At 34.2% G+C, this 19,057-nt stretch overlaps 1 protein-coding gene across 6 annotated transcripts in view; it reads left to right on the forward strand.

Annotated features, from left to right (window-relative positions):
• The first annotated feature begins 6,057 nt into the window (after positions 1 to 6,057).
• The window catches only part of LOC100254846 (putative disease resistance RPP13-like protein 1), a 36,763-nt gene continuing 23,763 nt past the window's right edge, over positions 6,058 to 19,057 (forward strand). For 3 of the 6 annotated variants that reach the window (XM_059741768.1, XM_059741769.1, XM_059741770.1), the window contains exons 1-2: positions 6,058 to 10,785; positions 11,513 to 11,769. In XM_059741768.1, the coding sequence (XP_059597751.1) occupies positions 6,155 to 10,699 (4,545 nt within the window). In that variant the 5' untranslated portion in view covers positions 6,058 to 6,154 and the 3' untranslated portion in view covers positions 10,700 to 10,785; positions 11,513 to 11,769. Of the gene's footprint in view, positions 10,786 to 11,512; positions 11,770 to 12,245; positions 18,137 to 19,057 lie in introns of those variants that run through there. The other 3 variants (XM_010647356.3, XM_010647355.3, XM_059741771.1) reach the window with 3 other exon arrangements.

A 19,057-nucleotide genomic window follows, 5' to 3' on the forward strand; every position in this document is an offset into this window, starting at 1 on the left:
TTTTTTATTTCATTTCTATCTTCTTAACATTTATCCAAACATAAGAATAAAGAAGAAAATGAATGAGATGTCTATTCTCACTTTCTATTCCCATGTACCAAACACTACCGAATAGTAGAAAAATAATTGTGCATACTTCTCAGGGTCAATAGTTCTAGCTTGGGTCATTATATCTTAAGGAGTGACAATGTTGCAAATTTGACACAATCACAAAGCTAATACCAAGCTTTGAGCATATGAAATTTCCTAGGGCAATTCCAAGTCAACACAATCTTGGGTTTACTCCTTGAGCCATTATTTCCAAAATGTGCTATAGTTACAAATCTACATAATAATAGGGCTCACCCCCCAAATCTCAAGCCAAAAAATCCCTAGCCAACATCTTGAACCATCATTTCTTGAGGCTCATCTAATTCATTTTCTCTTTTTTTGACTTGTTCTTCAACTTGTTTGGAAAAGAAATGAAAGATTCTTAGCCATTGTGATTTGATCATATTGTCATATTATGAAAGTGGGGTGATCAAATGACCACATTGGTAATGATCAATAAAGCCATGGGAATGGTTACGATTAACATTTACATTGTTGTTTGTCATGATCTCAATTGTCCCACTTTGATTATGAAGTTTTGTCTTATTGTGAAAGAGGTTTTCAAATTGACTACATACTCCTATACCATTTGTTATGCTCAAACTCATAGCCATTTTATCTAACAATCAATTAATTGCTTAAGAGATCAAGGTAAACCTATTTATGTGATTCAAGGAATATTAGATCAGTCATAAGCTAATACAATCTTAGGGTTAACTACAAAATGTTGAGTATATAAAATCTTGAGATCATTACTTCTTAAAACAAAACCAAATCTTAAGTCAACACAATTTTAGGCTAATTACTTTCAAATTCAATATTAAACCTGAAGCATATCAAATCCCTATAACCAAGATACTTCTTCGATCATAAAAAATTCCAAGGACTATCCTTGATTCATCATTTCCAAGGAACAATATGATTTCAAACCTTACAAGTAAATAATCATGGATGACATATCTTTCTTTTCTTTTTTTTTTTCATTATCTAGCATCATTATCTAGCAATGAACATGAATTAATAACTTGTTACATGAGTTGTGTTGATTAGGGATCCCTTGTTTGCATAACCGTGAATGAAAGTATAACCTAGGAGATAAAAATCATGAAGCTAAAAAATTTGTGCACCCTAAAGGAGAAGTACCAAAGTTTTGGGTTGGAATTTCTTTGACCCTTATTTTTATGCTAGTAAATTACAAAATAATCAATCAAATGAGTGGTGTGATTTTTTTTCCTAAATAACGAGTTATTTAGGTTTTCTATGTATAAATTATTACATGTTGTCTTCTATTAGATACTAAATTTTCTATATTATAAACTAAAATTAGTAATGGTAATAAAAAACTAAAAATTCTTTATATACATCGGGTTAGAGTTCTCTCATGTTTTTAAATATACAAGTCTATGGGCCCTCAACTTTTGCTATTTTTATTTCATACCATAGCACCACAAAAAAAGTCTACAAATTCATATGTAGACAAAACAAAGTTAAAGTAAAAGTGGACCAATCTTATCTCCTTTTCCCCAAACCATCCACAATTGTCATTTGATCACTAGGCCAATACAAAATATTTGATTGACCTTTTTTTCACACACATTATATTATGAGTATGTTTGAAATGTTGAATTATTGCATTTCAATTATTTGTCCAAAATCAAAATCAAAATTTTATTATCATAAAACTAATTTTATTAAAAAATTTAATTATTTTTTACACAGTATTTTAATTCATCTTTATTTGTGTTTCTATTATGATTCTTATTCTTCAATATTACTATTTCAAAAATAAGGTAAAAATCTTCCTTTAATAAAAGATGTATTTCAAATATGTCACATCATTAAAAAATTTGTAGTTAAGATGATAGTACTACAAATGGGTTGTTATTGATTTATATTAAAGTACTAGAGCTATTGCATAATTCTATAAAATTTCAAATGAACCATGAAAATATTGGGAAGGGGGGTGGGGTGTGGGTTACAACATTTACTTTATGTTAAAGGAAATTGCCTAGAATGTAGCTATGCTTCAAATATTATTTATATAAATATAATTACATAATTATTATTATTTTATATATTTATTAAAATCCCTTCAAAATTGTATAAAAAAGTTGTTGAACATTTGTGTTATATTCCCTTTATCTTCCTATTGGTGGTGTATATTAATTCATCTTTCACCTCAATCAACAATTAATACTTGATATTGACATGACAGATAAACCCTTAATCAATAAGATGGGTTGAGGTGTTTTTAAATCCTTAATCAATTTCAAAACGATTGTGTATATATGTGTGAATAGAAATTGGAGACTTACGATCCAACTATAAAAATTCTATTTATATTCACTCTACCCATCACAAAGTCAATGTCATAATTCATAGCTATTAATAACAATCAATAGTAAAAAACTAAATCAACGGAAATCCAAAATTGCTAAAAGATTATGAGCCAGATTTATAGATCCGTTTAAGAAAATCTAACAAATAGTACTAATGGGTTATTATTTATTTATATTAAAGAACTAGAATTATTGCATAATTCTATAAAACTTCAAATTATTAGAGCATAAAATAATTTTCTAAACACTTAGGAAGAAAAATATGTATATAAATAACATGATTAGCATAATTAGGTGAAGTTGATTTTTGTGCACATATCTTACAAAGAAGGAACCCTAAAAATAAATGGGTGTACATCATTTACTTTATGTTATAGGAAATTGCCTAGAATGTAGCACTTCTTCAAATATTATTTGTATAAATAAAAATATATAATTATTATAATTTTATATATTTATTAAAATCTCTTCAAAATTGTATAGAAAAGTTGTTGACATTTGCGTCCCTTCCCCTTTTCTTCCTATGACTTTTCAGTGGTGCACTCAATGAGCAATTAATGCTTGATATTAACATGTTAGGTATAGAAACCGTGTGGACCTCCCATTGATTGAACCTTGGAATCCAACTTGTTTCTTTTTTTTTTCTTTGATGAAAATATTTCCAAGTTTCACAGCGAGGCTGATAATTGAACTCCAAAGTTTATCTGTGATATAGATGATGTAACATCATAGATATACAATTTTATATATTATAAAAATTAAAATTAATTATATGAAGTGGAAATTATATGTAAATAATTAAAAACCTTAAACTATTTTATATGATGAGAAAAATGGGTTTTTATTTACTAATTTAAATAAGTGAACGTAAAACTAATTTATAGAAGTTCGGGTTTTTTATCTATATTTTTTTAAAAAAATTAATGAATTAAAACCCAATTTTTCCTTTTATTATTGCATTAAAAAAAAAAGTCTACAAATTCAAACATAGGCTAAAGCAAAAGTGGACTAAACTTATCTCTTTTTTCCCAAACCATGATTGTCATTTGTTCTCAAAGCCAATATAAAATATTTGATAGGTCCTTTTTCCACACATTATAATATGAAAATGTTTGAAATGTTGAATTATTGCATTTCAATTATTTGTTAAAAATAAAAGTTCAAAGCAAAATTTTATCCTTGTGAAAATCAAATATAACTAATTAAAATTTTAATTTTTTTTTACATAGTATTAAAATTCCATTTGAAAAAAAAAAAGGGAAACTTTTTCCCACTCTGATTTGATTGTAAAGTGTTGTCTTATTATGACAATGAGGTGATTAAATTGAACACATTAGTAATTGCCAATAAAGTCATAGGAATGGTTAGGATTAACATTTAGGTTGTTGTCCGTCATGATCTCAATTGTCCCACTTTGATTATAAAGCATTGCCTTATTGTAAAAGATCTATTCAAATTGATTGCATACTCTTAGACCATTTGTTATAGCAACCAATTAATTATTCAAGAGATCAATGTAAAACCAATTATGTGATTAGAGGAACATCAAATTAGTCATAAGCTAATACAATCTTCAGTCCAACACCAAAATGCAGAGTGAATAAAATCGTAAGATTACTTCTTACAAATAACATGATTAGCTTAATTAGGTTGAGTTGATTTTTGTGCCCATAGCTTCTTACAAAGAAGGAACTATAAAAATAATGGGGGTACATCATTTACTTTATGGTATAAGAAATTGCCTAGAATGTACCACTTCTCCAAATTTTCTTTTTTTACAAAAAAAAAAAAAAAAAAAAGTTGTCAACATTTGTGTGCCCTTCCCCTTATCTTCCATGACTTTTCAGTGATGCCTATTAATTCTATCTTTCACCTCAATGAGCAGTGCTTGATATTAACATGGTAGGTATAGAAACCGTGTGGACCTCCCATTGATTGAACCATTGAACCATTGATATTGACATGATTCAAATATCAAAATAGTTTCCCAACATGATGATAACTGATTACTCATCTTCAAATGTTTTTGGGAAACATTCAAGTGCTCAAAATCGGATTCGAATTGAGAGAAGGAGGCTCCATCTGAGGAGTTTGTGGTTTAAGAAAATGAAAAAAATTACTAACTGTTGATATTTTTTTTACAAAAAACAAAAAAAAAAAAAATTACAAATGGGAAGAGTTGTCGGTCCGTTCAATACCCGTTCAAAGCCAAGAATGGTCTAAAATGGGAATCAAATCAAATACATGATTGGTCGGTGGTTCAACTTGTTTTTTTGAGTATTTTCAAATATTTCTTAAGAATAATTTTTATTTATAATAAGTTATTTTTAATATTTTTCATACTATTTTAATCATTAGTCACATTTATATTATTATTTTTTTAAATAATCTCACCAAACATTTAATAATATTTTTAAATTATTTAAATATATTATATGAAAAAAAAATACTATTTTCAAAATTAATTCTAAAAATAATAATTTGTATAAAAGATATTCAAACCATGTTTTCCCATCTTTAAAATAGTTTTTTATTTTTAATAACAAAAAAACTAATTTTAAAAAACAATTCACCAACACAGTCTTAGGTTTTTTTTCATCACTTGAAATAAAATAATAAATAAGAAGCTGTCAATATTTGTGTCTTGGTCTCCTTCCTTCTATCATTTCATGGATGCATGACAGTTCATCTTTTAGTGATAGACAATGTGGACCTCCCAAGTCCCAATGAATCCGATAAAGCAATGGAATTCAATGCCATAATTGTATCCACCACCTTTCAACCTTTTTTTTTTTTCATAAGAATATATACACCACTCGACTGTTATTATTCAATGGTTATTATTAATGTTAAGTGGAATTATTTGTTATTATGATAATACATTTTATTCATGATTATAAAATTTTTATATTTATATTTATTTTATTAAATAATTTAAATATAATAAAAAATAGGAAATAGAATCAATTTTCATTAATTTTAACTTTTAATTTCAATATTTGCAACATGCTCACCTTCAATTTATTCAAAAATTTCCAAGGGAAATTTCCTTGTTTTTAGAGAAGCTCCCTTCCGACAATGGTGTGGCACCTCACCATTATCAAGCACAAAAGTCACCATGGTGACAAAACCTATGTTGTAGTCATTACCCATTGTTAGTCTACTTCCGGAGCTTCAATTGGGCAGGTAGGAAGCTGCATGGAAATTTCTCATTGATGTATTATCCTTGAAGAAAAAAGGCTAGCTACTCCACTAAACAAAAAGAATTTTAAAATGTTAAACTAGATTAGTATTAATATATAGCCTTTAAACCATATGGTTATTTTTTGAACAAATATAATTTGAATTTAGTGAAAGTATTTTATATAAAAATATTTTTAGAAAAATCATATATTTGTGTTTGTTTAAGAAGAATTATAAGTGATTTTTTAATTTTTTAAAAATATTTTTAAAGTTATTAAATAATTAATTTTTCTTCAAAAATATTTTAAATTTTAAAAGTGCTTTCTTAAAGCAGTGTAAAACTGAATCTTATAATATTAAGATAAAAAAAAAAAAGAGAAAAATGGAGAAATTGTAGGAGAAACTAAATTAAATTAATTATATACAGAGTAATAATTGTGGAATGTGGGTATGAATGGAGAAAGGATTTGAATGGATTTGAATGTGCTGCACATTCCACGATACACCCTTGTGGACCCTCACCACTACCACCATTCACTTCCATGGAATCCAATGAACCTAACCAAAGTAACAATTCACAAGTATTTTCTTCCTCAAGTTCAACGGTATCTGTTCTTCAGAGTTGCAGAGAGTCCCCTTCATCCCTTGTTACCTACAAACTTTTCTTCAGAGTTGCAGAGTTTCCCCTTCATCCCTTGTTACCTACAAACACAAACATGGCTGGTATTGTCGGAGAAGCTGTTTTGTCTTGTTTCATCCAGAAGTTGGTTGACATGGTCACCTCCCCGGAGCTGTGGAAGTATGCACGTAAAGAGCAAGTTGATTCTGAGCTGAAAAGGTGCAAGAATATATTGACAAAGATCTGTTTAGTGCTCAATGACGCAGAGGAGAAGCAGATGACAAACCCTCTGGTCAAAATATGGCTGGACGAGCTTAGAGACTTGGCTTACGATGTGGAGGACATCTTGGACGACTTCGCCATCGAAGCTTTGCGAAGCAGCTTGATCATGGCTCAACCCCAACAAGGCATTAGTAAGTTACGAGACATGCTCTCTTCTCTCATTCCGAGTGCTTCTACGTCTAATTCTAGTATGCGTTCCAAGATTAAGGAGATCACTGAAAGATTACAAGAGATTTCAGCCCAAAAGAATGACCTGGATTTACGAGAGATTGCTGGAGGGTGGTGGTCTGATAGAAAGAGAAAGCGAGAGCAAACCACTTCTCTGGTGGTTGAATCCGATGTTTATGGTAGGGAAAAAAATAAAGCGGATATAGTTGACATGTTACTCAAGCACGATCCAAGTAGTGATGATGAAGTCTCCGTAATTCCAATTGTCGGTATGGGAGGTATCGGCAAAACTACTCTGGCTCAGCTTGCCTTCAATGATGATGAAGTGAAGGGCCGTTTTGATTTGAGAGCATGGGTCTGTGTTTCTGATGACTTTGATGTTTTGAGAATAACCAAGACCATTCTACAATCCGTTGATCCGGATAGTCGTGATGTCAATGATCTCAATTTGCTTCAGGTCAAATTGAAGGAGAAATTTTCTGAGAAGAAGTTTCTTCTTGTGCTAGACGATGTTTGGAATGAGAATTGTCATGAATGGGATACTTTGTGCATGCCAATGAGAGCTGGGGCAGCCGGTAGTAAACTCATCGTGACAACCCGTAATGAAGGTGTCGCAGCAGTTACCAGAACTTGTCCAGCTTATCCCCTACGGGAGTTATCAAACAACGATTGTTTGTCTTTATTCACTCAGCAAGCATTGAGGACAAGAAACTTTGATGCCCATCCACACTTGAAAGAGCTCGGTGAGGAAATAGTGAGAAGGTGCAAAGGCTTGCCTTTGGCTGCGAAGGCACTCGGTGGCATGTTGCGCAACCAACTAAGTCGCGATGCATGGGCAAATATATTAACAAGCAGGATATGGGATTTACCGGAAGATAAAAGCCACATTCTTCCCGCTCTCATGTTAAGCTACCATCATCTCCCTTCTCATTTGAAGCGGTGTTTTGCATATTGCTCCATGTTTCCAAAGGACTATGAATTCAACAAGGATGACTTAGTCCTCTTATGGATGGCAGAAGGCTTTTTGCAGAAAACGGAGGCAGCTAGGCCAGAAGACTTAGGTTCTAAATACTTCAATGATTTGTTCTCCAGGTCATTTTTTCAACATTCAAGTCGAAATTCATCCCGATATGTGATGCATGATCTCATCAATGATCTAGCTCAGTCAGTTGCAGGAGAAATATACTTTCATTTGGATAGTGCACGGGAGAATAACAAACAATCCACCGTTTTTGAGAAGACTCGTCATTCATCATTCAATCGTCAAAAGTTTGAGACACAGAGAAAATTTGAACCCTTTCACAAGGTGAAGTGTTTGAGAACATTGGCTGCACTACCCATGGACCACGATCCAGCTTTTATCCGTGAATACATATCAAGTAAGGTGTTAGATGACCTTTTAAAGGAAGTGAAATATTTACGGGTATTATCTTTAAGTGGCTACGAAATATATGAGTTACCGGATTCAATTGGCAATCTTAAATATTTGCGGTATCTCAATTTGTCAAATTCTCCCGTAAGAAGGTTACCTGATTCAGTATGCCATCTCTACAACTTACAAGCACTGATATTATATTATTGCAAAAACCTTAAGAGGTTGCCTGTGGGAATTGGAAACCTAATCAACCTTCGACACCTTCATATCTCTGATACATCTCAATTACAAGAAATGCCTTCTCAAATCGGAAACCTAACAAATCTACAAACCTTATCTAAGTTTATTGTGGGTGAAGGCAACGGCTTGGGGATAAGAGAATTGAAGAATTTGTTTGATCTTCGAGGAGAGCTTTCAATTTTTGGGTTGCACAATGTAATGGATATTCAAGATGTAAGGGATGCCAATTTAGAAAGTAAGCACCACATTGAGGAGTTAAGAGTGGAATGGAGCAATGACTTTGGTGCTTCACGAAATGAAATGCATGAGAGGCATGTTTTGGAGCAGCTACGACCTCATAGAAATCTGAAAAAGCTCACAATTGCATCTTATGGTGGATCAGAATTCCCAAGTTGGATGAAGGACCCATCATTCCCAATAATGACACACTTAATTCTCAAGGACTGCAAGAGATGCACATCATTACCCGCGCTTGGCCAATTATCCTCACTCAAAGTCTTGCATATTAAAGGTATGAGTGAAGTGAGAACCATAAATGAGGAGTTTTATGGAGGGATTGTGAAGCCTTTTCCATCCTTGGAGTCTCTAACGTTTGAGGTAATGGCAGAATGGGAATACTGGTTTTGTCCTGATGCAGTTAACGAAGGTGAATTATTTCCATGTCTTCGATTGCTTACAATAAGAGATTGTAGGAAGTTACAACAATTGCCTAATTGCCTACCTTCCCAAGTGAAATTTGACATCTCTTGTTGTACAAATTTGGGATTTGCTTCTTCAAGATTTGCATCTCTTGGTGAAGTAAGTTTAGAAGCATGTAATGAGAGGGTGCAAATAAGTGAGGTGATAAGTGGGGTTGTCGGAGGTCTTCATGCAGTTATGAGATGGAGTGATTGGCTTGTTTTGTTGGAGGAGCAAAGGCTGCCTTGCAATCTTAAAATGTTGAGCATACAAGACGATGCTAATCTGGAAAAGCTGCCTAATGGATTGCAAACTCTCACGTGTCTTGAACAGTTGGAAATAAGTAGATGCCCTAAACTAGAGTCATTTCCAGAGACGGGGCTGCCACCAATGCTAAGAAGCCTTAAGGTGATTGGTTGTGAGAATCTAAAATGGTTGCCTCATAACTACAACTCATGTGCCCTTGAATTCTTGGACATTACTAGCTGTCCATCTCTCAGATGCTTTCCAAATTGTGAGCTACCAACCACACTCAAGAGTTTATGGATTGAAGATTGTGAAAATCTAGAGTCTTTACCAGAGGGAATGATGCCCCACGATTCCACTTGTTGTCTTGAAGAGCTGCAAATAAAGGGATGCCCCAGACTGGAGTCATTTCCCGATACGGGGTTGCCACCATTGCTAAGACGACTTATAGTGAGTGTTTGCAAGGGTCTGAAATCGCTGCCTCATAACTACAGCTCATGTGCCCTTGAATCCTTGGAGATTAGATATTGTCCATCTCTCCGATGCTTTCCAAATGGTGAGCTACCAACCACACTTAAAAGTGTATGGATTGAAGATTGTGAAAATCTAGAGTCTTTACCAGAGAGAATGATGCATCACAATTCCACTTGTTGTCTTGAATTATTGACGATAAGGAATTGTTCATCTCTCAAGTCCTTTTCAACAAGGGAGTTACCCTCCACCCTTAAGAAACCTGAGATTTGCGGGTGCCCCGAATTGGAGTCCATGTCAGAGAACATGTGCCCCAACAATTCAGCTCTTGACAATTTAGTCCTTGAGGGTTATCCAAATCTGAAAATCCTACCAGAATGCCTTCACAGCCTCAAGAGTCTCCAAATAATTAACTGTGAAGGTCTGGAGTGCTTTCCAGCAAGAGGCTTGTCCACCCCCACCCTCACAAGTCTTCGAATTGAGGGATGTGAGAATCTGAAATCCCTGCCACATCAAATGAGAGACCTCAAATCTCTTAGAGATCTTACCATATCGTTTTGTCCGGGAGTGGAATCCTTTCCAGAAGATGGTATGCCCCCCAATCTGATATCACTTGAGATTTCTTACTGTGAGAATCTGAAAAAGCCCATATCGGCGTTCCACACCCTCACCTCTCTTTTTTCATTGACTATTGAGAATGTGTTTCCCGATATGGTTTCCTTTCCGGATGTAGAGTGTCTTCTTCCCATATCTCTCACCTCCCTCAGAATCACTGAAATGGAATCCCTAGCCTACCTGTCTCTCCAAAATCTCATCTCTCTTCAATACCTAGATGTGACAACTTGCCCTAACCTCGGATCCTTAGGGTCGATGCCAGCAACACTTGAAAAACTTGAAATCTGGCAATGTCCTATACTAGAAGAAAGGTACTCAAAGGAGAAAGGAGAATATTGGCCCAAGATCGCTCACATTCCATGCATTGCAATGCGTGGTCAATATATCCATTGAAGCATAGATGTTGAAAGTGAAATGCAGTTTGTGGGTTGTGGAAAAGAAACAGAAGCGGAAACACATTCAACCCCCAGTCCTTACAGGTACAAAATCACTTCCATTTTCGTATCCTTTCTTTACTTTACTTCTGTTTAGGGATAGGTTTAATTGTGTATAAGATCCTCGGAACCATAAAAACCGCTATTCAGCTTCCAACTCCATCTTCACATTGACTTACCAAATTCCCCTTCACATTCTTTTCTTTTTCTTTTCTTTCTCCTTCAAATTTTTTTGTTTTGATTTTTTAGGACTATTGTTTTGGATTTACTTGAAACATAGTAAATTTAGTTTCTTTTTTTTTCCTGCAAGCGTTTATATTTAATGGACTTAGATATGGATACCTAGATGCAATTTTCTATTCAAATATTAGACGTGCTATGGAAAAGATGAATGAAGGAAACCTATACATGATGAAGCTTAAGCTAGCCATGGTCGTAGAGGATTCAAATTAGTGCTGAATTAAAGAATGAAGCGTCATGCATTGCTTTCCAAATCGATACAGGGTGTAAATATTTCTAAATTCTAATGTTCACTAGTCATTCCATTTAATGGTTGGAAGAATTATTTTGACAGATCCCTTCATTATTGCTCTCCCTGTATTTGCATCTAAATATCACTCATTCAACCTCTTCCATTGTAATCATAAAGTGAAACTCTGTGTAAAAACTATCTTGAAATATTACATTTTCATTAATAGTGTTTCCAAAGTTCTCACAAGTTCTCATTTTTCTTTCCTGCTAATTTGACCTCCAATTTCCATTGTACATTCAGATGGGTCCTGCTTGACAGGAATGTTCCATTCCCTCGATGAATTGGTGATTTTGTCTGCAGTTACTAGTCAAGCAATGAAAGCAAACAAATAGGTACATCTGCCCATTCACGATACCTGACTTCCAATTTCAGTGGCCCAATACCATTTTCAGTTTCAGATACTAAAAGAAAATTCCTCTGAAGATGTAGTAAGGGGGTAAAAGATGAAGATCAAATGAAAATTTTCCTAATCATAGCTGCAGCCTATTCTCATGCTGGTATGTGCTTGATTGCTCCAATAATGATTTTTTCTTTTTTTTTTTCCTTTTATCTTTTTGTGCAAGTTGATCAGCTTCAATTCATCAATTCAGTTGCTTTTTTAAGTTGTTTCACCAAGAGGTGGATTTTGACTGTAGTTATGTCTTGGCATCTTCTCTTAAATTTTGTTAGTCAGGCTGTTTTTATCCTCTGTTTTGACAGACACAACTATTCTTGTAGCTTAGCATGATTGACCTGACTTCACATATATACTTATGAATTGTTTTAATGCAAGACAATGCATTTACTCTTTCTAATTACACAATTACAAACAAAGCCTCAAATATTTTGCTTTTCTCAGGAATTATATGTTACTTCTTTAGATCTTTGAAACTAGCACAGTATATCAAAATTAATAGAAGTTCATTGTTGGTTTATGTATGCTAACTTTAAGGCATTTTACATTAAGGCTATAACAGTTTTGTTTTGGTTTCAGTTTGATCTTAAGAAGATAGGAGTTGGCAACAAAACCTTCTGGTTGACTTTGTATATGAATTACGGTATCTCAAGAAAGGTGTCCATATATTGGTTGGTCCCTTAACCTCCAGTTATTAGGGCTTCCAGCAGTATTTAGAAGGCTTATCATAGGTTGTCCTATTCTAAAACAAAGGTGCATAAAGGAGAAAGGGGAGTGCTGGCCCAACATTGTCCATGTCCCCTGCATGGATATTAACTGTGATAACTTGAGATTGAAGGTCATTTCTCTAGGCTTAAACTTAGAAGGAAAATTCATTCAACCCTATCCTATCCTTACTTTTAATCAGGTATGACCATTCATATTATCAATGCAGTTTTATTTGAATTCTATTTTTCCCACTCAGAAAAAGAGAAGAAAAAGCAAACAGAAAGAAAGAAATCAAAGACAGCAATCCCCTCCTTATATCAATCATTAGATTTGCCTTTCCATACACAATGCATAACTCCCAATACCATTTACTGTTAGATAATTTTAGAAATTTCTTGGTTAAACTTACCTTCATAGTCATCACCATTGTCAGGAAGGTAACTTATTGAATCATCAGATTCTGCATAAGAGTAAGAGTATTTGTGATTTGCAGGCTAGGTGCAGGACCCTTGAAAAAAGGCTAGACTTAGGAGCGCAAGCCCTACCGGGTTGAGCTGTTGTTAGCCGTGGATAGGTGTTTGTTAGGCTGTAAGGTGGTTGGGGTGACGTCTCATCAGGTCTGTTAATCTACTATTAGGCTCTAGTTCAAAACCCTAAAATGAATTCTATTTTCAGAACCATGTCTAGGAGATCCAGTGATTCTCAAGATACTGTTGTAAACAGTGAAGAGATCAATTATCCTAAGATCCAAAATGATCTAGATGATTGGAAGCTACCTAAGGTGTCTACCCAAGAAATTTACAAGAAAGGAACCTTTAAGTTTCTCACAGACTACACCATTAGAACCTCTGAAATGTCAGTAAGCTTATAACAAGATAATCAAATTATAAGACTCTTAGATGGTAATTCCATTGATAAGCATAAGAAAGATGGGTATAGTTTCATACACTTTGGTATGATCTAAGTAGCAGCTAAACCTTTGACAAGATCAGGTTTAAACACCTCTATTGTCATGTGTTTAAGAGATAATAGGCATCTCGATTATCGAGATTTTATTATTGGAGCAGTCCAAGCTGGACTAAATGATGGCCCAGTTTATTTCCAGTGTTTCCCTAACTTCACAGTTAGATTAAGAGACGCGGACATCTTAGATACTGTTGTCCTGCACGTTAAGACTCATGGCTTTAAGTTCAAGGAAGGAAACAGTCCTGTTTCCATCATTACCAGGTTTGCTTATAAGAGTATGACTACAAGCGTTGGATCTGGGGCTTTATGCACCAGTCCTAAGGGAGAAACTACTCTCTTTCATTCAGATGGCATAAATAAGTCCAACATCATCGTCCCCATGAAGATAAGTTGGGATGAGGTTGAATTCCCAGAAAGCTGGCATTTCTCTAATGTCGTTCCAGCCATAGAGTAGAGATCTGAAAGGATTGAACAAATTGTTCAATATCCTGATGGGGGTGGAGATCTTATTTTCTCCAATTCCTTTCGTCATTCTAGTAACCCTAGAGTTTCAGGTTATGAACCAGCTAGATCTTCAAGCTCATCTATCCCAGTAAGGATCACTAGGGAAGATGAAGGTACCAGTTCAAATCCTAAGAACATCAAGCTAACAGGTGTTAGAAGTCACACCAATTTGGCCAGACCCTTTTACACTGAGGAAAAGGACTCTACTCATGAATCTCAACAGGATGAGTCTCCTACATATTCTCAGATGATCAACACCATAAGCTATGGTGATGAAGACTTTGAGATCAACAAGGAACTCTTAAGGAAGGACTTCTATTCTGAAGTCAATAAGGAAAAGAAAGATTGGTTTTTTATAACTATTCCTAAAGTTTTTAGAACCATTCTCCAAGAGGAATTTTATTCCTACTTAAGACAAGAAAAGAAAAATATTAAGTTCTGGATCTGGTTTGAACTCTTCAAACAAGAGGAATATCCAGATTATCCTTGTAAATACATTTACAACACATCCTCAAAAACTAAGATATGGAAAACTAGTGATAATATTGTCATAGAGTCCATTCATCCTCCTAAAGCCAAGATTGAAATGGACATAAATGGAACCATTGTTAGTGCTTCACCTTTTAAGACCAAGCTTGAGGATAAGGGAACTGTCAGTATTATAGATATTAAGAGAATAATGGAACAAAATAATTATACTAATATGTTCCTCTTAACCATTGGTAATCAACTCAATAGAATTGAGGATATTATGGAAACTCAACGTTACACTAAGAATTCTTTTGTTAAAAATGATAATAAGCCTTTGTTCAAACCTTTTCAATTCTCTAAAAAATTTCAGGAAAACCCCCATATTGATCAAACTTTCATTGAAAGAATAAGCCAGAAGGTTAAGGATAACCTTATCATCCCAGAAACACCTCAGCATTCCCATAGGAGAATTTGTATGGTTAAGCAGAACTTTAAGGGTAATAAGCTTATTAAGTCAACCGGTGATTATTCCAGGCAAAACCAAGATCCTACCCTAAGTATAATAACTATCAAGGATTTATAAGAAGAAGTTAAGCAGTATAAGAAAGAGATTAAGGAATCAAGTATCAAAAGGATTGATACTTGTCCCAACTACCTTAATCAAGATAGCCTTAAGACTCCTAAATCACCCCATGACAATAACAGAAAGGCAGAGGTATACTTAAATACTATCAGCAGGGTTATTTCCCAAAAATGGGAAGTCCACCTTACTATAGTAATTAAGAATAAAATTGCCATTGATATTATTGCCCTTATTGATTCAGGAGCAGCTTTGAATTGTCTTCAAGAAGGTCTTATACCTACCTAGTTTTATGAAAAAACTAAACAAGATCTTTTTGGAGCTAATGGTCAAAACCTTAATATTAATTACAAACTGTTTGATGCTCATATTTGTAATCAAGGCATTTGTATTAAGCAAACTATCATTCTTGTCAAAGATCTTAAAGAAAAAGCTCTCATTGGAATTCCCTTTTTAAGCTCTATCTTTCCTATCTGGATTGATAAACAAGGAATAAGGACAAAGCTTTTTGGTAGAAATATTCTCTTTGGATTTGCCAACCCTCTTAGTAAAAGAAATATAAACACCCTAAATGATCAAGTGATAGTTGCCAAGAAAAATCATGTTAAGTCCTTAAAGCAAGAAATTAATATGATTAGGATTGAAGATTAATTACAAATTAAGAAAACCCAAGATGCAATAGAAAGTCTTAAGAATAAAATTATTAAGGAAATCTGCTCTAACATCCCCAATGCTTTTTGGCACAGAAAACAACATAAGATAGAATTACCCTACGAACCAGACTTTAGTGAAAAGAATATCCCCACTAAAGCCAAACCAATCCAGATGAGCAAAGAATTATTAAGCTATTGTGAAAAGGAAATCCATGATCTTCTTGACAAAAATTTGATAAGAAAATCCAAATCCCCTTGGAGTTGTTCAGCCTTTTATGTTAAAAAACAAGCTGAGTTGGAAAGAGGAACTCCTAGGTTAGTCATCAATTATAAGCCCCTTAATGATGCTCTAAGATGGATTAGATATCCTATTCCAAACAAAAAAGACCTCCTTCAAAGGCTAGTTAATTCCAGGATTTTTTCTAAGTTTGACATGAAGTCGGGTTTTTGGCAAATCCAAGTGGCTGAAAAGGATAGGTATAAAACTGCCTTTGTTGTCCCATTTGGTCACTATGAATGGAATGTTATGCCTTTTGGCCTTAAGAATGCTCCTTCAGAATTCCAAAATATGATGAATGAAATCTTTAACCAATTTTCAGATTTCATCATAGTCTATATTGATGATGTTTTAGTATATTCTAGTTCTATTGAATAGCATTGGAAGCATCTCAATAAGTTTATTGAAACTGTTAAAAGCAACGGATTAAGCCTATCAACTACTAAGATTAAACTTTTTCAAACTAGGATAAGATTCCTTGGTCATTATATTCACCAAGGATCCATCACTCCTATTCAAAGATCTTTAGAATTTGCTGATAAGTTTCCTGATGAAATCAAAGATAAGAAACAGTTGCAACGTTTCCTAGGAAGCCTTAATTATGTGTCAGATTTCATACAAGATTTAAGCTAGTTGTGTGCCCCTTTAAGACAAAGACTTAAGAAAAATCCAGTTCCTTGGAATGAGGATCATACCAAGATTGTGAAGATAGTCAAATCTAAAGTTAAGACCTTACCGTGTCTTGCCCTAGCTGACCCTACAGCCTTTAAATTTGTTGAGACTGATGCCTCAGATATAGGATATGGTGGTATTCTTAAACAGAAAATCGACACTCAAGAAAAGTTGGTTAGATATACTTCAGGAACTTGGAATAATGCCCAACTCAACTATAACACCATTAAAAAAGAAATTTTAAGCATTGTTTTATGCATTTCAAAATTTCAAGATGATCTTTTAAATCAAGAATTTTTATTAAGGGTTGATTGTTTATCGGCAAAATCAGTTTTGCAAAAAGATGTTAAAAATATAGCTTCTAAGCATATTTTTGCTAGATGGCAAGCCATTTTAAGCAATTTTGATTTTCAAATTGAATATATTAAAGGAGAAAATAACTCAATCCCTGATTTCGGTACTCGTGAATTTTTGCAAGATTCACAAGATCATGGCTCCCAAAAAAGAAAAGCAATCCTTTAAGAAATCATCATCTTACATGAAACCTCTTTCAGTCTTATCAGAAAAATTCAAACCCTTGTATTATGATTATGCTTCAGGATCTCAAGGATCTTCTTCTGATCCTTTTCCTCCAGTCTTAAGCATCCTTTCTCCCCTGTTTTGGAATAAGGAAATATTTCGGGTTCTCTACCTTTTGTGGAAGAAACCATCCCCTTAAACTCCTCTACTTTTGATACTAACCCCTTATCTGTTCATAAGAGTATTTGTGATTTGCAGGTGATTACTACTCAAAACATGCTATTTTGTAGCTTGTTATTAGCTCTTTTAAGCACCCTTGAGTAGTAATTATTACCTTTTAACTCAATTAACATGTTAGGGACCCTTGCAATTGTTTCTAATCAATTTGTGTTAAGTTTTGGTGTTTTTTGATAGCTTTATGCTCACCAAAGCAATTTAAGAATGAGGGAGAGCTATATATAATTCATGGCAAAGCTTTTGGAAGCTCAAATTTAAGAAGAAACCAAGCTTTGGAGCCTCATAATCCTTTGCCTTAGTCGTTCAAAGTATGCAAGGAAAGAACAATGGAGAAGAGGAAAACAGGGTGATGAAAATAGGGGACACAGCTGCAGTCTTTCATCGCACTTTTGGAGCACTTCCCGAAGTCCATTTTCTACATTCTATATACCATTTCAAAGCTCAGAAAGTCAAGAATCCAACGATTCAAACCATGTATGATTTGGAGCTGAAATGAGGAAGATATGGCCTCCGGAAGACAACTGCATCAAGCTGAGGGACAATTTCGCACGATGGAAATCAAGGTGCGAATTCCTCAGTCCAAAGTGTGGGAATTTCGCACACCTGAAACCAAAGTGCGAAATTGGAACTGCAACGTGCGAAAATTGGATATTTTTGCCGACTCTTTTTCTTCTGATATTTTTGTGTCTAAATTTCCATTTTCTCCTTGTATTCAGCCACTCATGTAATTCCTTAGCTAGGAAGTATCCAAGGAAGGGTAAAATTACCTTCCTATATAAATTCTCTTGTAAACACTGAAGAGGCACTCTCGGGGAGCTTTCTCCAGGAGACCAACTGATGTAAATTCTACACTTAGTGAAATACAGAGATCTCTTTTGCTTTCTTTTTCTCTCTACTATTTTCTATTTTCTTGGAAGCCAAACAGCCTCTGAGGATGTTTTCCCAGAGGATGAGAGGCTAAACTTATAGTTTCTTGGAGTAAAGGAAGCTAGGTGAAAAGTCCAGATTAAAAGGTGGAGCGTTTCCGTGCATTAAATTCAGGTGGTTGGAGTCCATAAATGGTTTCTAAATTCAAAGTTTTGCTTTAAATCCCTTAGAATCACTTTGACTAGCCAATACATGGTAAGCTTCAGGTCTCTGTGGATGCTTATTGCTAGATCCATATCAGTCCATTAGTTATCATGTACGAGCTAGTGGAAAGTGATTCAAGGTGATAACCCATAGTGTCTTAAGCCATTAATGGATCTCGACTACCATCTCTATTGACTTTTTATGGATTAAATCTTCATTGTCAAACCTATACCGGTTCGGGAAATAACTATAGGTTAAATCCCCAATGCGAGGAGAAAAATCCGGAATTTTCCACTTTGCATCCTGAACTTGAACCTAGCAACCTTTAGCTCCGGGAGACTTTCTTTCTTCTATTTTTACTTAGTTTTATGTGAGTTTAGTTTCAATCACCACTTTCAAAACAATTTTATTTTCTTTTAAATTTCAAGTTTGTGCTAAAGGAAATCATCAGAATCAATTTCTAATTTAGAGTTTGTCACTGATAGAGTGAAAACCCATCCCTGAGTTCGACCCTAGAACTGCTATACTATAGTAGCTTTGCTACGCCAGTATAAGGTCATAGGATTTATAAATGTTTTTTATTAAAAGACCCGGCTGGGCAATGAATCAAATGGAGCCGTTGCCGGGGATGGTGCCACAATACAGTGATGCAACCTTTTAGAGGCTACTTGTGAATCCATCACAAGTTTGGTGAATTCCTTTTTCATTAACTTCATTTCCTTTCATTTTCCTT

The sequence above is a fragment of the Vitis vinifera genome, chromosome 13, assembly GCF_030704535.1.
Source record: "Vitis vinifera cultivar Pinot Noir 40024 chromosome 13, ASM3070453v1".
In the NCBI taxonomy this organism is placed as follows: Eukaryota; Viridiplantae; Streptophyta; class Magnoliopsida; order Vitales; family Vitaceae; genus Vitis; species Vitis vinifera.